Source organism: Bombus impatiens, unplaced genomic scaffold (assembly GCF_000188095.3).
Source record: "Bombus impatiens unplaced genomic scaffold, BIMP_2.2 scf_0033, whole genome shotgun sequence".
NCBI classification, from domain to species: domain Eukaryota; kingdom Metazoa; phylum Arthropoda; class Insecta; order Hymenoptera; family Apidae; genus Bombus; species Bombus impatiens.
Genome location: NT_176452.1, coordinates 1,644,816 through 1,663,031, shown reverse-complemented (window position 1 = coordinate 1,663,031; position 18,216 = coordinate 1,644,816). Strand labels below are relative to the sequence as shown.

Genomic DNA, 18,216 nt, shown 5'->3' with positions numbered 1-18,216 from the left:
GTTAGGGGCGTGAAACGAATCTTCGTTTGGATTACACGTTGTCGTTATGCAACAGAGAAGACATTGACTAGTGCAAATATGATTGTCATAGAACTGGACAAGTAACCATGGTAATTAGATATTCGAGAAACTAATGACAATGATCCTAGGTTCAATAACGAATCCGCAGTCGACGGGATGAGAGATGAACGTGCTCACAAAATCTAAATCGGACGCGTAATATTCACTGATTGTAAGGTGTTACTCTATTCGTCAATGCACTACAAGAACCGCAATGGACCGCAAGAAAGAATGACTTTCCGTTCCGACGATGCCACAGAGGAAAACTATGATGGGGTGTGTCTAAGGACACAAGATCATCGGATTCGTCAGGGATAGCCTTTGTTCGGAAAATAAGGGAAGTTGACGTTGCTGCTAATTGGTCAATCTCCGTCGAGGGAAAGTTGCTAGTGGGAGACGTCGTTCGTTGAAAAAAATAGATCTCCCCTATCTTCCCGTAGTTGGGACAAAGACTGTTTGTCTGTTTGAAGGACTTCAGGTAACTAGATCTTAGTGTTTATAACGGCCCTCGGGCTAGCTGATCACGTACTGTGGAGACGCGTCAGCATCTGGTAACCATCATACCCGAAGAATAGGATCTGCGTGTGGCGAGCCATGGAACAGAAACCGTTGGAATGTTTACTGTCGCGTGCCGCTACACATATTTCTTTTAAGGAGAGCTATAGAATTACTCCGTACCTTTGTTAGACAAAGCGTTCATCCCGTGACCGCGGCTACGTTCGGTGACTGGCTGTCGCCTCAAGCCCAAGTTCATTATCACAAATCTCGAACAAATACAATCGGATCGAAAGACGACAATTGTTTAATTACGCCTATGATAGAATCTAGATTACGGTGTTAGGGGATTATCCCGAAGTTCCAAAGGGGAGGCTTCGATGTCCTTTCATCTCCGACATATATATATATATTTCATAATTAATAAAACATGAAAATTTATAAATTTACCTTTTAGGTCGAGCTGAATAAGTTGAAAATGTATACCGAGCCATAAGATCAATACAAGTTTCAGTAAGCTCCACATGAAAAGTCATTAAAGCCTCATCAATTGGAGGCTTTAAATCTGAAACCTTATTGTCTCCTATCATACGATTAGCCATTATAGGTCTCTCTCTCCTGCCCCTACTACCCTATAAATAAAAATATAACAGTAAATAATAGATTAAAAAACGATACTAAACGAATATAGTTTTATTAATTTTTATACCTGCTCTGTTAAGCTTGAACTACGTTTTCTATTTGAAGAATCTTCATTTATGAAGTTAAAATCCGATTTCATTAAATGTCCCTCTTCAAAGGGAACTATTACATTTGCCTTCAAACCCTGTATATTAAAAAAGAGTCATAGTTTCATTATTAAGAACAATAGCTAACAATAGACTAATAATAGCATGTTAATAATGTACATACTGTAGTAATAAATCTAACAAAATCTCTACGAAATGGTAGTCGACATTTCAAAAACCATACAGCAATTACATGATGTGCTAAGGATACTGTATAATGATCATATTTGAAGGGATTTGTATATGGTAATAAAATTGCAAAGACAGACATGTATTGATCTCCAATAAAACTTGCAAAAACTTTTGGAAGCCTAGTAAGAGCTGCAAGGAAAAGACATATAAATACATATGTATCTCACGATTAAACTTATTGGTTGTTAAAGTTTTTAATACTTACTAGACAGAAATTCCAAAATTGGTATAGCTATATGTACTGTTGCTGAAATTTTTGATAAATTTAAAAGTACTTCAGATAGAAGTTTGTTCATTGCATCACGCATTTCTAAAATACAAGTTGTAAGACTAGTAACACACTGACTTGCACACTTTGCTGTTAAACCAACCTAAAAAGTGACAATATTTAAAAATTTTAGCTAGCTACAAATATTGCATCAGTGTATTAATTTTAAGAATTGAATTTTCTTACTTCTAAACACTTTATCAAACGCTGTTGCAAATTAGGTTCCAGATGTGCATGATATGAAGCTAATGATGCTAATACTGGAAAAACATGAACGCGAAACTCTGAAAGAGTAAATTTTGGAGGAACATTGTAGAGAGACTCTGGAAGTCTCAAACTTTTATCACTGACCTATAAAAATATATCAAAATAAATTTGTTGAAATGTTTAACGAAGAAAATAAGATAATGTACCATGGAACAAAGTGCAGTTGCAAAGAAGTCAATATCGTTTGTATGTCGTGATAATATTAATGCTCTATTTTGCATTACTTGAGGCAATTCTTTTAGTACGAGTTGCAAAACCTTCCAATCTGTAAAGCCAATAAATTTTAAATTCAACTCCCAACTTTCATAAATAAATAATTATATAATAATTGAAAATATGTATAATATAAACCTTTTTCTGATTTAATACAGGAAATAACCGCTTTACATGCATGTGCCAATGACATATGAGTAATTTGACAAGATAAATGCTGTAATGGAGCTGGACTAACTGGTGGAGGACTACTGCCACCTCCTCCACTATTCATTCGTTCAGTTGTTGCATGTTCTAAAACTAGATATGGGCTGAACTTTATCACGGATGCATTTTGAGGATCCGGAAATCCAAGATGATAAAGCGTATTCGCTCTAATTTTTAAAAAACATTCAAAAATCTAAAATGCATAATAATTTTATAATAAGATACACTAAAATATAAGATACACTAAAATGTTAACGTATTACCACTAAAAAGTTAGAGATTAAAATATTTTGTATTTATTACATCATTTACATCATTTATGTTTATTACCAAGTATCGAATGGTAGAAATGTCATGGAAGACAGTTGGTTCTTTGTAATGTTGCTCCAGATGATTGACTAAAACTTTGTAAGCACGTATGGCATGACTTGATGGTAAATAATAAATTTTTGATGTTAATATTTTTATCACACCAACAATTGCAGTCTTTACATCTTTAATATCGACATCTTTCATAACTGGAGTGTCAGAAGTGAATGGTTTGTTGATTACCTTAACATACATTTTTGATTTGAATATGTTATATTAAAAATAATGTTTTATGTAAATAAATATCTAAAAAATTATATACCTTCTCCAGTATATCTAAAAGTTCTAAACATCTTTTTGTATCACACTCAAGACAAAGGTCAACAAGTAAATGTGCAACACCATTACGAATTGTAATATCCGAATCCATATCGACATGTTGAAAATATGGCACAATTATTCGCTCAATTAATTCATCTTCATATCTAGATCTATTGAAAGAAACGACAATTACAAAATTTATTTAATTTTTACAAAATGTCATTTTATATACCTATTAACTTGAACGACGTTTGTTAAAACATCAAGAACTTTCATTCTAACATTAGTACGCGTTTCAATTTTATAATAACGCTCCATCAAATTTGCTAATCTGGATTGCCATAGATGATGTGTAGCTCCTATAGTACGTGCTCGATATTCGATTAATTTCAAAATGGAACCTTCCTAAAAAAAAAATAATTTTATATTTTGGCACAGAAAAAATATTTAGTGTTATATTTACATTAAAAATATAATAATTACAGGTCTTGCATCACTACATCGTTCAACGAGATCATAAAATCGTTGAATACAACCATTATAATAGTTACTATCCAATAAATTTTCAATGCTATTTATTGTTTCATGTAAACTCACTGAAACTTGTCTGGTTGCAGGCTGATTACTAGTTTCTAAGAACAGAATACATTATTAATAAAAACCTAATATTTACATCGAATTTTACAGTTTTAAATTTTACCTGTATGAGAAATAACTTCTTCAATAATATCAAGAATAATACTCCATGTAGGGTCCCATAACTCAGCACCATATTTATTTACTAATCTTTGAATTGATAATGTGACTTCATACATAACAATTGGATGATTACATTTTAAAGCCTTATGAAATAACAAAGCAATAAACAGTGAATTACATGAAAACATATAAAGATTATACTAGGTTTTTATTACTTACTTGATAAAATGAAGGTAAAACTGATGTAGGAGTACATTCTAGTTTTGGAATTCTATGAGTCCCCCAAAGACCCATATTTACATAAAATACTGCACCTCTAAGTAAACGAACATCTCTCTGAAAATTTGTATCTTGTAGCAAACGACACATCGTATATAGTGCAGAATGACCCATATGTGTACCTAATAAGTTACGCATTATCTACAAAAAGTCATACATATTTGAGATTGAAGTATTTCTAAATTATAATTTTAATTTAAATTAATATTATTTAAACTTCATAAAATTTTGTGATGTACCTTCCAACTTATTTGACAGTATGTTTCAACATTAACACTTCCACATAATGCTATGATAAAAGTTTGTAATGAATCAGATTGTAAATTACTGTAACAAACAATCGCATCCAAAGCTTCTAAGCATCCAGAAACAACTTCACTGCTATTGCTATAATAACATAGATGGCAAATATACCTAAGAATATAAAATATGAAGTATTTATTTTATAATGTCTACCATAATTGTTGATTTACTTATATTAAATTATAAAATATTTACTGAACAAGGCCTGATATAATATCTTCATCAATATATGCTGAGTTAAATTTTATGACATTAACAAGAAGCGATAAAAACTCAGCCCCCCTTTTTCCATCTCCTGCTGTTACAACAGGCATCCAATCTAATAAGAAAGGTCCCATTCTCTCCTCTAGGTGCAATATATCTTTTCCATTTTCTGTTAAGCTTTGTAAAAGGTCCAATCTACATAATAATCCTCAACTTAGCTAAAATATTCATAAAATAAAACAATTTCTAATTATTGTATTTTAATAGTTACCTAGGTCCAATATCTTCAGGAATATTGTGTTCCTTAACAACCATAAAGAACTTCACTCTCATAAGAGAAGATAATTTAGAATATTGACCTTGAACAAGACATCGCAGAAAGTTTAATGTCACATGTCTGTGCTCACGAGGCACATCCTTTTCCAGAAGATCTTGTACCAAATACCATAATCTTTCAGCTGCTTTCTAATGAAAAAATAGAAATCAATAATATTTTTAAACATATTACTATGAAATATTATTTAATAGATAATGTTAGACATACTAGTATAAATTTATTATAATAAACAATCTACCTACATCTTCCCATTGTTGATTAAGAACTGCATCACACAAATCTTTAATTACTTTTGTACGATGATGCACAGGACTTTCAGGACTAATTTCTTTCTCAAGATCATGAGTTAACGTAACATCTTCACGACTTTTATAATTACCTAAAAATAAATTTATTATTGATTTGTTTACAAATAATATATACGAATGTAATTCTGTAAATAATATATAAACTGCAATCGTCAATTATAATTTATAAATTATAATTACAGAATTATTTTACTTAGGACAAGATAAAAGCTTATTATCATTAAAAGCGTGTCTCATTATTTGATATCAAAATATATCAATAATACAATGTAATCATTAATTATAAAAATTGAATCTTTATAAAATCACCTTTGTTAATGCGGAAGAATTGTTTCAATTTATCATGTAATGTTTTATTATCTTTATCTTTGGAGTTCATTTTCGACATTTTATTTTACGAACCAAAAGAAAACACTAGGATATATCCAGAAAGAGTTGTAATAAGTATTAGTAGGCATATCAAAAGCAAATCTGAGCAGAGAAATGTCAGTGAGATGCACCGTGTAAAGAGAGATGGGGTGCCAGAATGCCAAACACCAATCAGCTGTAATTTGCAACTATAAAAAAACACTAATGAAGACTATCAATATATAAAGTTTAAACGTATGTTTAAACCATATTTCTGATATTCGCCATTAGAGGGCTACAAGAAATAACTAATTCCCGCAAGTACTTATTCAATTAAAAATAAATTTCCAAATGAAAAATTGTAGATCTATTATTTTAATGATTTATGGTCAAATACAATTGTTTTGTACGAATTCAATTTATCTAAAACAGTAAACTGCAAGCAAAATATCATTTTTCCCTCTCTTTCTCTTCTTAAATATCTAAATCTATTCTACTATATACTATATATTACTATAGTACTATATATTATATATAAATAAAATTTTTAAGTTAAAATATATTTAGTATTATTTATATTAAATATAATAAATGTAATAAGTGTATGAAATAATTTCTTTCTCTTTTATACAGAAATATAGTAATATACTTTTATGATTTATTACGATTTTAAAATTTTGATATAAAGTTATAGAATACAAAATGATAATTGATATATGTACATATACATATATATTATTATTTATTATATATCTTTTAATGTTCTAATATCGTATATTACATAGTTCTATAATTATCAAATATTATCAATTTCATTTCTTTTATTTACTCTAGGACAACATTTCAGATAGTTGAGATCAAGGTAGTAACACTGAAAAACAGTAGTAAAATATATAGCTATATGCAATTATACACTCTCATTTTACGGTTAGAAATTTCAATTATACAATGTCAAAAAATTCTACTGTAGATATTTTACAACCTTTACCATTTGAAAAATGGTCTCTTATTAAAAAAAAAGTAGAGCATAACTGGCCACATTTTGCATATGTAAGTTTCAGTTTAAACAATTTATAATCAATACATATCCTAATGTTGTTAATATAAATCTTATAGATAAATCACAGTAAATCATAATAAAATTTTCTATTTATAGTATTATTACTGGATTGAAAATGCTATTGTATGGAAAAAAAAGAATCCAAATATATCTATTCAAATATATTGCCCATATGGAGATGATGAACAAGGAACTTTCCTTGGGATAAGCAATGTAAGTATTTTATATAAATGTGAATATATAAATGTAAAAAGAAATTATAAGAAATATTATTTCTTATATATATATATAGTTATATATATAGTTTTCAGAATATAATGTACTAATATTTACACTGCATCCAAACAGTGATATTATAAATAAAGTGTTAACAGAAACCAAAGTCATAGATTATAATCAACAAGTAAACTTTGTTACAGTTCATGAATGTTTTATATCTAGTGTACTGACTGCACTAGAGAATCTGAAACATTTGAGAAATGTAGAAACAAATCTAGTGTTGTCATTTAACTATTATTTTAAGCCTGCTGAAGAGTGTATAAAAACAAAGACTTGGTATTCATATTTGCTATTATATTATCAGTATACCACTATAATACCAATATACAATAATTTATTTGCTTTTCTTTAGGATACCAAATGAATGTTATATAAAACCTCTGAATAAATCAAACATTCCATTAATACATTCTGTATGGCCACACAGAGATGTGGAAAACCCACAGTTATCCCTAAAATACTTAAGTACACTGGTAGAAATGAATGGTGGAATAGGACTATATTTAAAAGAAGATGATTCTTTAGTTTCTTGGTGCATGCAAAATGATTGGCATGGATTATCAATAGTACAAACTGTAGAGGAACATAGAGGAAAAGGTTATGCAAAAATAGTAGTAAATATGCTTTCAAAGAAGTTTGCAGAACAAGGGATTTCTACAGTACTATTTATTGTTAAAGGAAACACAACATCTGAAAATATGTTTAAAAAACTTGGCTGGAAAGTAGTTGCACCATTGGTTTTTATAATGCTTAAAAGACAAGTAGCAAATCCTGACAGTGACACTCAAAATTGATTATTCAATAATTCACCAAAATGATAAAAATGTTGTAATGAAAGATTTAATATTTAAGATTTATATTAATTAAAGATTTAATATTTTCTACAAATAAATTTATTGCAGTCAAAAATAAATAATGCTTTAATTATAGTATATTTAAAAAATATAAAAATGAAATAACAAAGATAATTATGTTTAAACTTAGAAACATGCCACAGTAATATCCTTAGGATAATGTGAAAAGTTATTTACCAAGTATCTTGATCTTAATAAATACTAAATAAAAAATTTTTACTCTTATGTATATAAGATTATAATACTGTTTTTTAAAGCAATTTTGATGCTTGTGATTGAATTTAAAAAATCTTCTTTTCTGTAACTTTTCATATGAGTTACTCTTACTGCTTATTTGTATTTACTTTGTATTAGTAATTTTGATTTTTTTATGCACCTACAAATTTGTATAATTCCTTATCAGTCTTTAAAAGTAAAATTTGTCAAAAAGCAAAGGGAACTTATTTTGTTGAAACTTCAGAGAAGTTACCTCCCCTCCGATCTCAATGATTTTTCTATACGTTGCAAAACTCAACATTTTGAACAACATTTTTTTATACATTTAACCGATGGTCGATTTCAGCTTCTGAGTTATTCGCAGAAAACAGTCGATACCACTACAGTAAATACTGCTTATAATTGGTCGTCCATTGTTATATGTATAGGAAAAAGTTCTTCTAAACATTGATTTCTACACATATCAGAAATCATCGAAATCTCTTGCTTTATATGTATATATATCTTACTTTATATATATATATTATTTATTTAAAATTATTTACTTAAAAATAATGAAAATACTTCAAATAGAAGTACAACATCAAATCTTTCTCTCAAATTTGTATGTTACTATTATTTACTATAATACATTTTGATTAATTCATTTAGAAAATTATTAAGTAGTCTAATAGACTTCATTTACACACTCCACCATAACCATCGACATAGGAATATTGAGATTCAGGACAATGTTCAGAACGTCGGAACAGTAGCTAAGAGAAGTGAAGTCGTTCCCGAAAAACAGGAATTATGGTCATGTGGTACTTTGAGGCCGCATTGGTGATTGGTTGTGATCGCGCAAGCGTAATTTTATTTTCATCAAATAAAAGTAAATCAGTGTAATTGCCGTAACAGGTTGACGGGTTTATTTCCTTTGTGTCATAATAATACTGAAAAACATACTGAATCTATTGCGTAGTTGCCCATGGATATGGTAGTTGCAAAAGTAGATACTAAAGGAAAACAATATATCTGTAGATTCATATCTGTAGATTTTAACTTTTAGCCAATTAATTCTAACGTCTCAATAATGTACGATAACATTTATATGACACTATTAACATTTCAGTATGCCGATATATAAATAAAACACTTCGTGCCTCCGTTTTATGGAGAATATTTTATCGTACATCTATAATTGTAAACAAATCAGAGATCTCATTTTGAAATTTCGCGCAATTATGCTAGAGCCAATCACCGATGTGACCGCAAAATACCACGTGACCATGTTCTTCGCTCCGGGAAGTGCCCCCCCCCCTCCCCACACCATCAAGCCTAAAGTGGTGATTTATATTTCGTGTATTACTATGTTCATGATTAATATCCATCATGATCAGAGGTACGAGAACGATCATGTACAAGATGCGTACGAATGTTTATGCTGTAATAATGTAAGACTGATATTAATAAAAGAATAACACAATAAACAATTACGAATTTTGTTGGATTATTGTACGTCTAATAGTAAGTATGCTATCTTTAATAAAATAAATATGAATATAATATTGTTTATACACAATTACTTGTGCTACTTTAATAATAATGAATAACAATGCATGTAAAAATATTACAATATGTCTTTATTTATATTTTAACAAGATTGAAAATGCAAAGAGAAGAAAAGCAACTGGATTCTGCTTTGGAGGCTATTATTATGAGAGTAAATGATTTAAAGACTGCAATTGCTGCAATGATATTTAAATTGGAACACGAATATGAAACATTGAATTGGCCCAATTTTCTGGACAATTTTGCACTTATTTCAGGACATGTAAGTTAATGTAGTTGAAACTTTTAAATAAAACCAATTTTGCTTAATTTAAATGATTTAATTGTTGTTATAGTTAATAACTGTTTTTATAGTTGACCAGTCTCTCAAAAATTCTTGGACATGATAAAGCACCAAATTTAAGGAACTTAACAGTTTTACCATTAAGATTAAGTCCAGAGAAAGATGAAGAATTGCTTCGTTTAACCGAAGGTAGAATTCCCACATTTGCTCATGATTTAGTACCAGATTATCTACGAACTAAAGTGGAACCTCAAGCAGAACAAAAAATGATGCAGCTTGAAACAAAAGCTGCAAATGTAAATTTTGAAGCATCACATGTAAGAAAAACCATTTCTTATTTATATATTACATCTTTTTAAAAATTAACTATGAATATTTATATAAATTTCACTTCCTGTTAATAATTAGAAGATTTAATGAGTTTAAATCTTGAAAGTACTTTAAGACAGAGATAAAATTATATCTCTCTATTGTCTTATTGTATAAGTCTAAAGATAATATAAGATGTTCTATTTCTCTTTTAATCTGCTAACTAAACATCAACTAGGACTGCAATGTAAGCTACTATCAGCTAGCTTTCAGCTTTTATTAGTTCCATTCGCTTTGGACTGAAATTAAAATAGTTACAAATTATACATATAATAATTTTCAAATTTTGAAGACATAAAAATATCCTTTATATATTTTAACATGTTTTGTATTTAGTTACCTATAATAGCACTTTAAATTATCATATTTTTCAGTACAATTTTAAATTTCAAATTATTTTATAATTTATTTACATTGCAGCAACACATGCTTTTTTATTAATATTAAACTATTAGAGGAAATCTTAACTTTTATGTTTAAAAAATATTATTATAAATTTGTAGTAGATTGCATATTTATTTAAGTTGATATTAATACAACTTGATATTAATAAACATTTTAATTTTGATATACAAAAGTTAATTTTCCTCTAATGGTTTAAAAATACTATACATTTCATAGTAGGTCCATTTAGCGAGTGGAACACTAAATGTTATTTTTCTTATAAAATATGTATGCATTTTATAATTTTCAGAAACATATGGGTCAGTACACGAAAGTCATTAATAATATATGGGATGTAGCAAATAAGGCGCGTGAGGAATGGGAAAGTGAAGCTGGATCTAGAGCAACTCAAGCCCAGACAAGTAGTACTGCAGACACTCATGCTCTTGTAGCAGCTGTGGGTATGGGTAAAGGTTTAAAGGTAAATTTCTTTTAAGTTAATATTTTTAATACTTTAGCTATGACACAAATCTCATATAAAGCGATCAGTGATCTTAAGTGAATGTTCTAAAAAATTGTTACAACGAGTGAAATTATATCCGGAATAATTTCGTCCTATATTTTGCACTTTTACCTTCTAGTCTGATTCTGTGCAAATGGTTCAATCTGGTGTAAATTCTGTGCCAAGTGGGATGATGGTAGGTAGGCCTGGAAATCAACAACAAGCTCCAGGACAAGGATCTTTAGGAAATCCATCTAGTAAGCAAATCCACTCTAATTTGATTAATTATAACATTAATGTTTATATTCACAATATTAACCAATATATTTTATGTGTTTGTAGTGGGACAAATGAGTAAAGCTCCAAGTGCAATCAAAACTAATATTAAAGCAGCATCACAAATTCATCCATACAGATAAAATATAATTTATTATTTAACATATTAATCTTAGTATATTTTTCAAATTAGAAGTTATTTCTACTATAATTTATTATCTTCTAATACATAACCAGTCAAATAATTACTTATTGTCGTAGAAAAATGTAGATAAAATATTTGATATAGTTAGATATAATACTTGTAGATCAGTTTATAATTATATAGCAAAATACGATTTATAAAACTGCTAATTTATAAAATTTATTATTTCTTTTGTGATACAATTGCATATGCTCGTGGGGATAAGTATTTATTCATTACAGGAATAATTTTTGCTTCTAAACCTTGTTCTTCCATCCAACATAATCGATCTTGTAAAACAAATGATTCTGCTGATGCTTGCAACATCAGTTGTAAACCAGTATATGTTTCTACAATCTTTAATTTATCACAGTGATTTTCCCATAGCTCTATGATGTCTTTTTCATGCATATCAAGATTAAGTTGTACATCTAAAAACCAAAATAACCTCTTAATCATTCATTATAGTTTTGTGAAAATGTATTTTTGTAACATATAATATACCAAAATAGTCATAAAAACAACAGAAAGCTTTTAGAATATGACAAATTAATAGAATATCACCTTGTTCTTTTAATGCTTCTTCTTCCTGTGGTTGTAAAATGTATCTAGTTAGTGAATCTCTAACATAAGCTTTGAAGTCGCAACATTGAGATTTTCTTGTTCCTTTTTGTTTACGTTTCTTAAGGAAAAATCCATCTAAAGCATTTTATATTTTACATTAATGTTAAGTAAATAGTATTTGGAATAAAAAATTGACACATACTTTTAGATGCATATAATTGAAGGACAGCCCTTGCAAGAACATAAAAGGAATGTTCATTGTGTGTTTCAATAGACATATTATTCCATCTGTCTGCTGGTTCTTGGCATGCTAGCCGTAAAAAGGGCTGCCTCAAGAAGGAACCAATGTCAAAATCAGTATTATTAATTATAGTTTTAAGACAATTAGATAAAGGGAAATTGTTAAAATATTGTTTTTCAGTTGATACATTTATTTTTATTCTTTTTGATATTGAAAGCTTATGATAACAACAAGGAACTATAATAAAAACACGTGCTGCTGTCATATCACGAAATATTTTTGATGCATATATGCTAAGATCTCCACAAGCATGTAAACCAATCAAACAAACATTTGACTTTTCTTGAAACTCATTACTTAAAATAGATTCTATTGTCTCAACAGAATTGCATTTTAAATCACAACAATTATATTTAACATGCATTAATGAATCAGGAAACCTTTTTAGTTGCCTCTTTTGAGCATTATCTATGTTTACTTGACTTTTTTCTAATCCTAGAACTTTATATCCATATAAATAATATAATAATTGGCAAATATATCCCTGGAATGAAAGCATGGTATAAACATTTTTTAGAAAAGACATACAAATTTCATTTTTCCTGAATAGCATTACATAAATATGGATTTCTTACCAAACCTGCACCAAGATCAATAATAACTTTAATATTTAGAGGTGCACATTGCATATGTACCAGATGTGCCAAATGCATTATTTCATGTTGTTTTTTGCTAGTAAGACCTATTTGGAAGTCCTTTGGTAATGTTGTTGATAATACAGTGTTTATAGTTGGTATTTGATCAATATATCTACACTTTTCAACAAAAGCTATTAAGGTTTTTGACCATTCTGGCTAAAAAATTAAATAATGTATTTGTGATATTATATCAACGTATTTGTATATTTTATATTTTACTGTTAATTATTTACCAACCTTTGTCATTTTTTTTACAACAAAATCATTAAGTTCTTCATTTTTTAAAATTTGCAAAGAATGCAGCCATTCTTTTGGAAAAAAATCAAGTACTCCTTCAGTTAACAAATCAGTAACTGGAGTATTATAAAGCCACTGTGTGTCATGAAATAAGTTCAATGCATCCAAAAAATACATATTTGCAATACACTTATTTACACATGCCATCTATATATAAAAAATATATGTGAAGAAATATATATATATAAATTTATATATATTTTAAGCTTTACTATTACCCTGTAACTACAATTATATTTTATAATTGTATCTATATTGTATATACATGCATACATATATATTATAGCAATTTTTATAATATTTATTATATAAACATTTTACAACGAATTGCAATACATTTCATGGTAACTACATAAATTGTTCTATATAAGTGTATGTGCATGAAAATGAATAAATGATGCTCATTTTAATAAATAGCTTACATATGATAATAATATTCATAATTAATATAATTAGTAGATTGACATAATTAATAGATAATATTTATTTTAACACAAAATATTCATTCGACTGCTCTTGCTCGAATTTCTTCTTCTTGATTTTGAACCTTCCAATTTTCTGAATGCCTATTTAATAAATCGTGATTAACTGGTCCAATCAATGCACGTCCTACTCTAATATGTTTCTGATCAGGTTGTAAATATTTAGTAACAACGTGCATAAGTTGGTCTTTAGTTACAGCTTTCAATCTTTTTCTTTGTTCTTGAATATCATCATCCGTTATGTTGTATCTAAATTTAATCATTCCACGATTACTTGGGGAAACTGGCGCATCAAGATGTTGAAATATTCCTAATTTTGCTTCATCAATATCACTTTGGGATAATGGATACTTCAATAAGAATTCATAAGTTTTGTCAAATAAGTCTAAAGTACGAGTAGAATTAGGATCTCTATAAGAATAAAATGCGAATATTCCATCTGATAACATTATAGCACCACCTCCATAAGCTCCACCTTTTTCACGAATTTCTGGATGTAAGTAAAGTGATGTGATCAATTTAGAAAGTACTCGTAATGATGCGAAGTCAGGATTTGTATATGGTACAGTAAGAATTGCTTTAGCTGTATAATTTACAGCATATGGTAATACATAATGGATAGCGCTATCTTCCATTTCAATATTTTGGCCATGTGTAAAAGTATATGTGTTTTGTGGTGTACCTTTCAATGAACTATAAAATTCACTGATACTTTCTAATATCATGTCTTTGTTACTTGTACATAAATTTATTGCTGATCTCAGATGTTGTTTATTTAAAATATAATCAGATATTTCTTGCATTTGACTTAAAACAGGGTTTAAATCTGACATTTGTGTTATTTTTTTCATGTTTGAGACATATTGCAATCCTGATAGAGTTTCCTTGAATTTAGTGACTGGTGAGACCAAACTGGCTGCACTACTCATTGCATAAGTATGCCCTAAATCCGCAATACCGTTAATCAAATCTGCAGCATTAATTTTAACTAATGTTGTAAATCTCTCAATATCAGATAATTGGACATTATTGAACAATTCTAACCATAATTTCCACATATCATTTACATTACGATCTAGACAATAAGATTCTATTAATACTCCTTCTTCATATTGCAATAAGCTATTTTTATGTTCTACAATGTGATTCATAAAATTTAAACCTCCAGTCTTCAATCGTATCATTTGATCAAAATTTCTATAATCATAATTTTTTGTACCCATTTTTGAAATAATATTATTGAAAAGTGGCAACAATGGTTTTAATTCCTGTGCTAAATCTTGTGTACCAAGAATTCCTCGATAATAGCAAACACCATTTGTTGGTTCAGTAGCAACTTGTAAAGGAACACCGACTACCTTCATATCCTCCAATTTATATCGTTCTACATCTTCTTTTATATCTTTTATTTCTAAAGTAGGAAGGACATTTACATCTTGTTCTTTCTGTTGTTCTTCAAGAAGAATTTTTCCATCTATATAAATTTGATCTAATTCTTCTTTGGAAAGTTGTTTTAATTTAGATTCTAACAATTCATGTTCAGCAGCTCCTTTTTCATGATCATATTTCTCATATGGCAGCATTGTTAATGTCAATCTATGATTATTATCCATTAGATATGCTTTCACTAATTCTTGAAGATATTTAGGATTGTTCTTTATTCCTTCTCTAAATTTCCTAATTGCTTTATTGATTCTCATTGATTGTATAAGATCGCCATTGTGATTCCATAATGGTGTTAAGCTAAAAAGTAATTGCAATCCAAAATTGGAAGTTTGATGTTTTAGTTGAAGCTCAATACTATGTAGGACAGCCTCAACATGATCTTCCATAAAACCTTCTTCAACAACTTTCTGTACAGTTTCATTAAAAATCTTATCTACTTTTTCAAAATCTTCTGGTTTAACACCAAGCAAACTGACAACAAACATGGTATCTTTACATTGGGAATCAAAACCTGTCATTGGGCCAAAAGCAGTTCCCAGTTTTGATTCTACTAAGGCCTTAAAAAATGCTGAATTTGGACCTCTTAATAATAGTTGAGATAAAATGTTTATTTCAAAATTCTTTTGTATATCAGTGATATCATTGCACAAATACCCAATAGCTATGCTACCTTGTCGACTAGGATCTGGTGCCATTGGATCTGGCCTACATGTAATATGTTCTTTCTTTGGATTGTTCCACCGTTTTTCTGAAGGAACTTTGGACATAGATGTATCTATCTTATCCATTAGAAAGAGGTATCGATCATTGATAAATTTTAAATGATCTTCTAAAGGAAAATTGCCATAGGAATAGAATCGAGAGTTAGAAGGATGATAATAAATTTGATGGAAATTGAGTAAATCAACATATCTTAAAGTAGGAATAACAAGAGGATCTCCACCAGAAATTACTGAATACGTATGATTAGGTAAAATAAGATTTAGTAATTTTTCAGCTAATATTGTTTGATTTTCATTGAAGACACCTTTCATCTCATTAAAAACTACGCCTTTAAAAATAATAGGGGAATTTTTGTCATTAACATCTGCATGTTCTAATCTCCATCCTTCCTGTTTAAAATCAAGTTCTCTTAAATTTGGTTTAAATACAGAATCCAAATACACTGACTGTAAATTTCGATAATCTTTCAAATTTTGTGTAGAAAATGGATATATGGTATAATCAGGTCCTGTCATAGCATTCATAAATGTAGCCAACGATCTCCGTAACATTTTAAAAAATGGGTCTCTACATGGATATCTTTCACTACCACAGAGTGTAGTATGTTCTAGGATATGAGGTAAACCCGTAGAATCTTTTGGAGTTGTACGAAATCCAACTGAAAATACATTATTACTGTCATCTCTGGCTAAATGTAAATACTGTGCCCCTGTTCCCAAATGAGTTAATCTCACTGCAGTTAGATATACTTCATCTATTTTTGCAATTTCATCTACTATAAAACCATGAATAATTTGTCCATTTTTAAATTTATTAACATCACTTTCTGTTACATTTCTATCGTATTTTGTAGCACTAAATGCTACATTTCTTTTTGAATGGAAATTGCGATATTTCAAATAGTGTTTCAATCCAAATTGACGTAAATAAGAATTTTGTGGCAAACTCAACATCTTCAACATGATTCTGTAGCACTTCAATCTGTAAAAGGTTAATCACTATTACCGTATGCCATTTGAATAACATATAGTGAAAGATCTTAAAAAAAAAATATCATTTTATACAATATCACTCACCAAAATTAGATATTCGGTGTGTAGATAATGTTATATCTTTTTTAAAACAATATTTACAAATTTTTTAATTTCTAAATTTGAAAATAATTCATAACACGTGATTTTTTAATACGATGAATGTTAATGTAATAATCACCAATAATTAGTATTTATAGTAGATTATTTAATTAAATGGTAGTTATATAATGATATTAATTAATAATGATTACATCGAAAATTTACAGAAGACAAAATTCATTTTGTAACTGATAATAGATTACAAATCGTGATAGTATATAATTGTAATTACAAGGCAATAGTTATATATAATATTAGATATGTAACAGTCTAAAGTAAAAAATCAACTAAATAATTTTATATTACGATAATCTTACCTATTAGCTCTTATAACGTACATATAACTTTTACATATTCATTCTCGGCATTAGTTACGATGGTAGGATTTTTCTTCTATTTCTTTTGATGCCTTGATTATGTACAAATAACTAGGCAGGCAAAATCTATTTATTAAGAATTACTACCAACATAAAATTGTTAAGATATAAACTTATAACTATTACTATCTTTGAAAAAAACTTGTTTTTCATGAATATAAAATTACTTATTTCATATACTTAAACTTTTATTTCATTCGGGTATATTTTAAATTTTACGTTTAAATTTGTACTAAAAAAGGTGCGTGCCTATCTTAATTACAAAGTATTAACGCTAGCCAATCATATTATTGTGTCTAGTATTTCCAAAACCATAGCGTATCAACCAATAATTAAGCGTATTCAATTATAAACATCCAATAAGAAACCTGATATTAAAGAAATAAAGTAGGTAGAATTGCAACGAACGATCGTTGAGAAAAAATATAATGACATTTTGCCGTTGAATCTATGAAGTTGAAAATTGTATGAGCTCATTAACAATAAAATACGTACAATATTTATACAGATATACGATAAAAATATATAAATTCAATGGAACTTCGAGAACTATTTACCAATAGTTGGTGATCTTTTTAAGGGAAGCGCAAGTTCGATGAGAATACGACTTAACACGTAGGAGAAAGCGACATGAAGCGACATACTCACAAGACAAAGCGCAAGATCTATGACGATTGAAGAACGCGCAAAGTGCTCGGA

General features: G+C 28.6%; 5 protein-coding genes across 7 annotated transcripts in view; 2 read left to right on the top strand and 3 right to left on the bottom strand.

The window, feature by feature from the left end:
• LOC100750180 (tuberin) overlaps window positions 1-5,638 on the bottom strand; it is a 9,208-nt gene extending 3,570 nt beyond the window's left edge. Inside the window, exons 1-18 of the mRNA XM_012387779.3 lie at window positions 5,560-5,638; window positions 5,185-5,321; window positions 4,877-5,070; window positions 4,597-4,800; window positions 4,338-4,512; window positions 4,039-4,239; window positions 3,821-3,962; window positions 3,604-3,752; window positions 3,353-3,525; window positions 3,122-3,290; window positions 2,821-3,042; window positions 2,422-2,683; window positions 2,217-2,335; window positions 1,990-2,154; window positions 1,741-1,906; window positions 1,468-1,664; window positions 1,265-1,381; window positions 1,006-1,187 (exon numbers count right to left, since the gene is read on the bottom strand). Of these exons, the coding sequence (XP_012243202.1) occupies window positions 1,006-1,187; window positions 1,265-1,381; window positions 1,468-1,664; window positions 1,741-1,906; window positions 1,990-2,154; window positions 2,217-2,335; window positions 2,422-2,683; window positions 2,821-3,042; window positions 3,122-3,290; window positions 3,353-3,525; window positions 3,604-3,752; window positions 3,821-3,962; window positions 4,039-4,239; window positions 4,338-4,512; window positions 4,597-4,800; window positions 4,877-5,070; window positions 5,185-5,321; window positions 5,560-5,638 (3,053 nt within the window). The remainder of the gene's footprint in view (window positions 1-1,005; window positions 1,188-1,264; window positions 1,382-1,467; window positions 1,665-1,740; window positions 1,907-1,989; window positions 2,155-2,216; window positions 2,336-2,421; window positions 2,684-2,820; window positions 3,043-3,121; window positions 3,291-3,352; window positions 3,526-3,603; window positions 3,753-3,820; window positions 3,963-4,038; window positions 4,240-4,337; window positions 4,513-4,596; window positions 4,801-4,876; window positions 5,071-5,184; window positions 5,322-5,559) is intronic.
• Window positions 5,639-5,744: 106 nt separating this feature from the next.
• Window positions 5,745-7,778, top strand: LOC105681032. The gene is made up of 6 exons (XM_033321615.1): window positions 5,745-5,796; window positions 6,455-6,460; window positions 6,569-6,648; window positions 6,755-6,871; window positions 6,963-7,213; window positions 7,290-7,778. Exons 1-6 carry the CDS (start codon window positions 5,745-5,747, stop codon window positions 7,729-7,731), a joined length of 948 nt encoding a protein of 315 aa, XP_033177506.1. The 3' UTR covers window positions 7,732-7,778.
• A 1,522-nt stretch (window positions 7,779-9,300) lies between these two features.
• Window positions 9,301-11,926, top strand: LOC105680976 (mediator of RNA polymerase II transcription subunit 8). Of its 2 annotated transcripts, XM_033321761.1 has the most exons (7): window positions 9,301-9,513; window positions 9,649-9,820; window positions 9,913-10,158; window positions 10,389-10,397; window positions 10,905-11,075; window positions 11,236-11,353; window positions 11,439-11,926. In XM_033321761.1, exons 2-7 carry the CDS (start codon window positions 9,656-9,658, stop codon window positions 11,513-11,515), a joined length of 786 nt encoding a protein of 261 aa, XP_033177652.1. In that variant the 5' UTR covers window positions 9,301-9,513; window positions 9,649-9,655; the 3' UTR covers window positions 11,516-11,926. The 2 variants fall into 2 exon arrangements, with proteins under 2 accessions (XP_033177652.1, XP_012243093.1); XM_012387670.3 differs by lacking the exon at window positions 10,389-10,397.
• LOC100746800 (methyltransferase-like protein 25) lies at window positions 11,711-13,430 on the bottom strand. Its single transcript, XM_033321756.1, has 5 exons — window positions 13,297-13,430; window positions 12,997-13,211; window positions 12,323-12,905; window positions 12,121-12,255; window positions 11,711-11,987 (listed from the first exon to the last, which is right to left on the bottom strand). The coding sequence occupies exons 2-5, from the start codon at window positions 13,072-13,074 to the stop codon at window positions 11,740-11,742; spliced, it is 1,044 nt and encodes a 347-aa protein (XP_033177647.1). The 5' UTR covers window positions 13,075-13,211; window positions 13,297-13,430; the 3' UTR covers window positions 11,711-11,739.
• Window positions 13,431-13,634: 204 nt separating this feature from the next.
• On the bottom strand, window positions 13,635-17,563 carry LOC100744311 (presequence protease, mitochondrial). 2 transcript variants are annotated; one of them, XM_003485041.4, is made up of 2 exons: window positions 17,458-17,563; window positions 13,635-16,988 (listed from the first exon to the last, which is right to left on the bottom strand). In XM_003485041.4, the coding sequence occupies exons 1-2, from the start codon at window positions 17,478-17,480 to the stop codon at window positions 13,859-13,861; spliced, it is 3,153 nt and encodes a 1,050-aa protein (XP_003485089.1). In that variant the 5' UTR covers window positions 17,481-17,563; the 3' UTR covers window positions 13,635-13,858. The 2 variants fall into 2 exon arrangements, with proteins under 2 accessions (XP_003485089.1, XP_012243084.1); XM_012387661.3 differs by lacking the exon at window positions 17,458-17,563 and adding an exon at window positions 17,084-17,344.
• Between the last annotated feature and the right edge of the window lie 653 nt (window positions 17,564-18,216).

What these genes read in the sequence shown, in the direction of transcription:
- LOC105681032 (XM_033321615.1), top strand. Translation starts at nt 5,745, where the DNA reads ATGCACCGTGTAAAGAGAGATGGGGTGCCAGAATGCCAAACACCAATC. An exon ending in ACTGGCCACATTTTGCATAT is followed by an intron (nt 6,649 to 6,754) that starts GTAAGTTTCAGT and finishes TTCTATTTATAG; the next exon opens with TATTATTACTGGATTGAAAA. An exon ending in CTTTCCTTGGGATAAGCAAT is followed by an intron (nt 6,872 to 6,962) that starts GTAAGTATTTTA and finishes TTATATATATAG; the next exon opens with TTTTCAGAATATAATGTACT.
- LOC105680976 (XM_033321761.1), top strand. Translation starts at nt 9,656, where the DNA reads ATGCAAAGAGAAGAAAAGCAACTGGATTCTGCTTTGGAGGCTATTATT. An exon ending in TTGCACTTATTTCAGGACAT is followed by an intron (nt 9,821 to 9,912) that starts GTAAGTTAATGT and finishes CTGTTTTTATAG; the next exon opens with TTGACCAGTCTCTCAAAAAT. An exon ending in ATCTTTAGGAAATCCATCTA is followed by an intron (nt 11,354 to 11,438) that starts GTAAGCAAATCC and finishes ATGTGTTTGTAG; the next exon opens with TGGGACAAATGAGTAAAGCT.
- LOC100746800 (XM_033321756.1), bottom strand. Translation starts at nt 13,074, where the DNA reads ATGCATTTGGCACATCTGGTACATATGCAATGTGCACCTCTAAATATT. An exon ending in TTGATCTTGGTGCAGGTTTG is followed by an intron (nt 12,906 to 12,996) that starts GTAAGAAATCCA and finishes CTTTCATTCCAG; the next exon opens with GGATATATTTGCCAATTATT. An exon ending in TCAATTATATGCATCTAAAA is followed by an intron (nt 12,256 to 12,322) that starts GTATGTGTCAAT and finishes AAAATGCTTTAG; the next exon opens with ATGGATTTTTCCTTAAGAAA.
- LOC100744311 (XM_003485041.4), bottom strand. Translation starts at nt 17,480, where the DNA reads ATGTACGTTATAAGAGCTAATAG. An exon ending in TACGTTATAAGAGCTAATAG is followed by an intron (nt 16,989 to 17,457) that starts GTAAGATTATCG and finishes AACCTTTTACAG; the next exon opens with ATTGAAGTGCTACAGAATCA.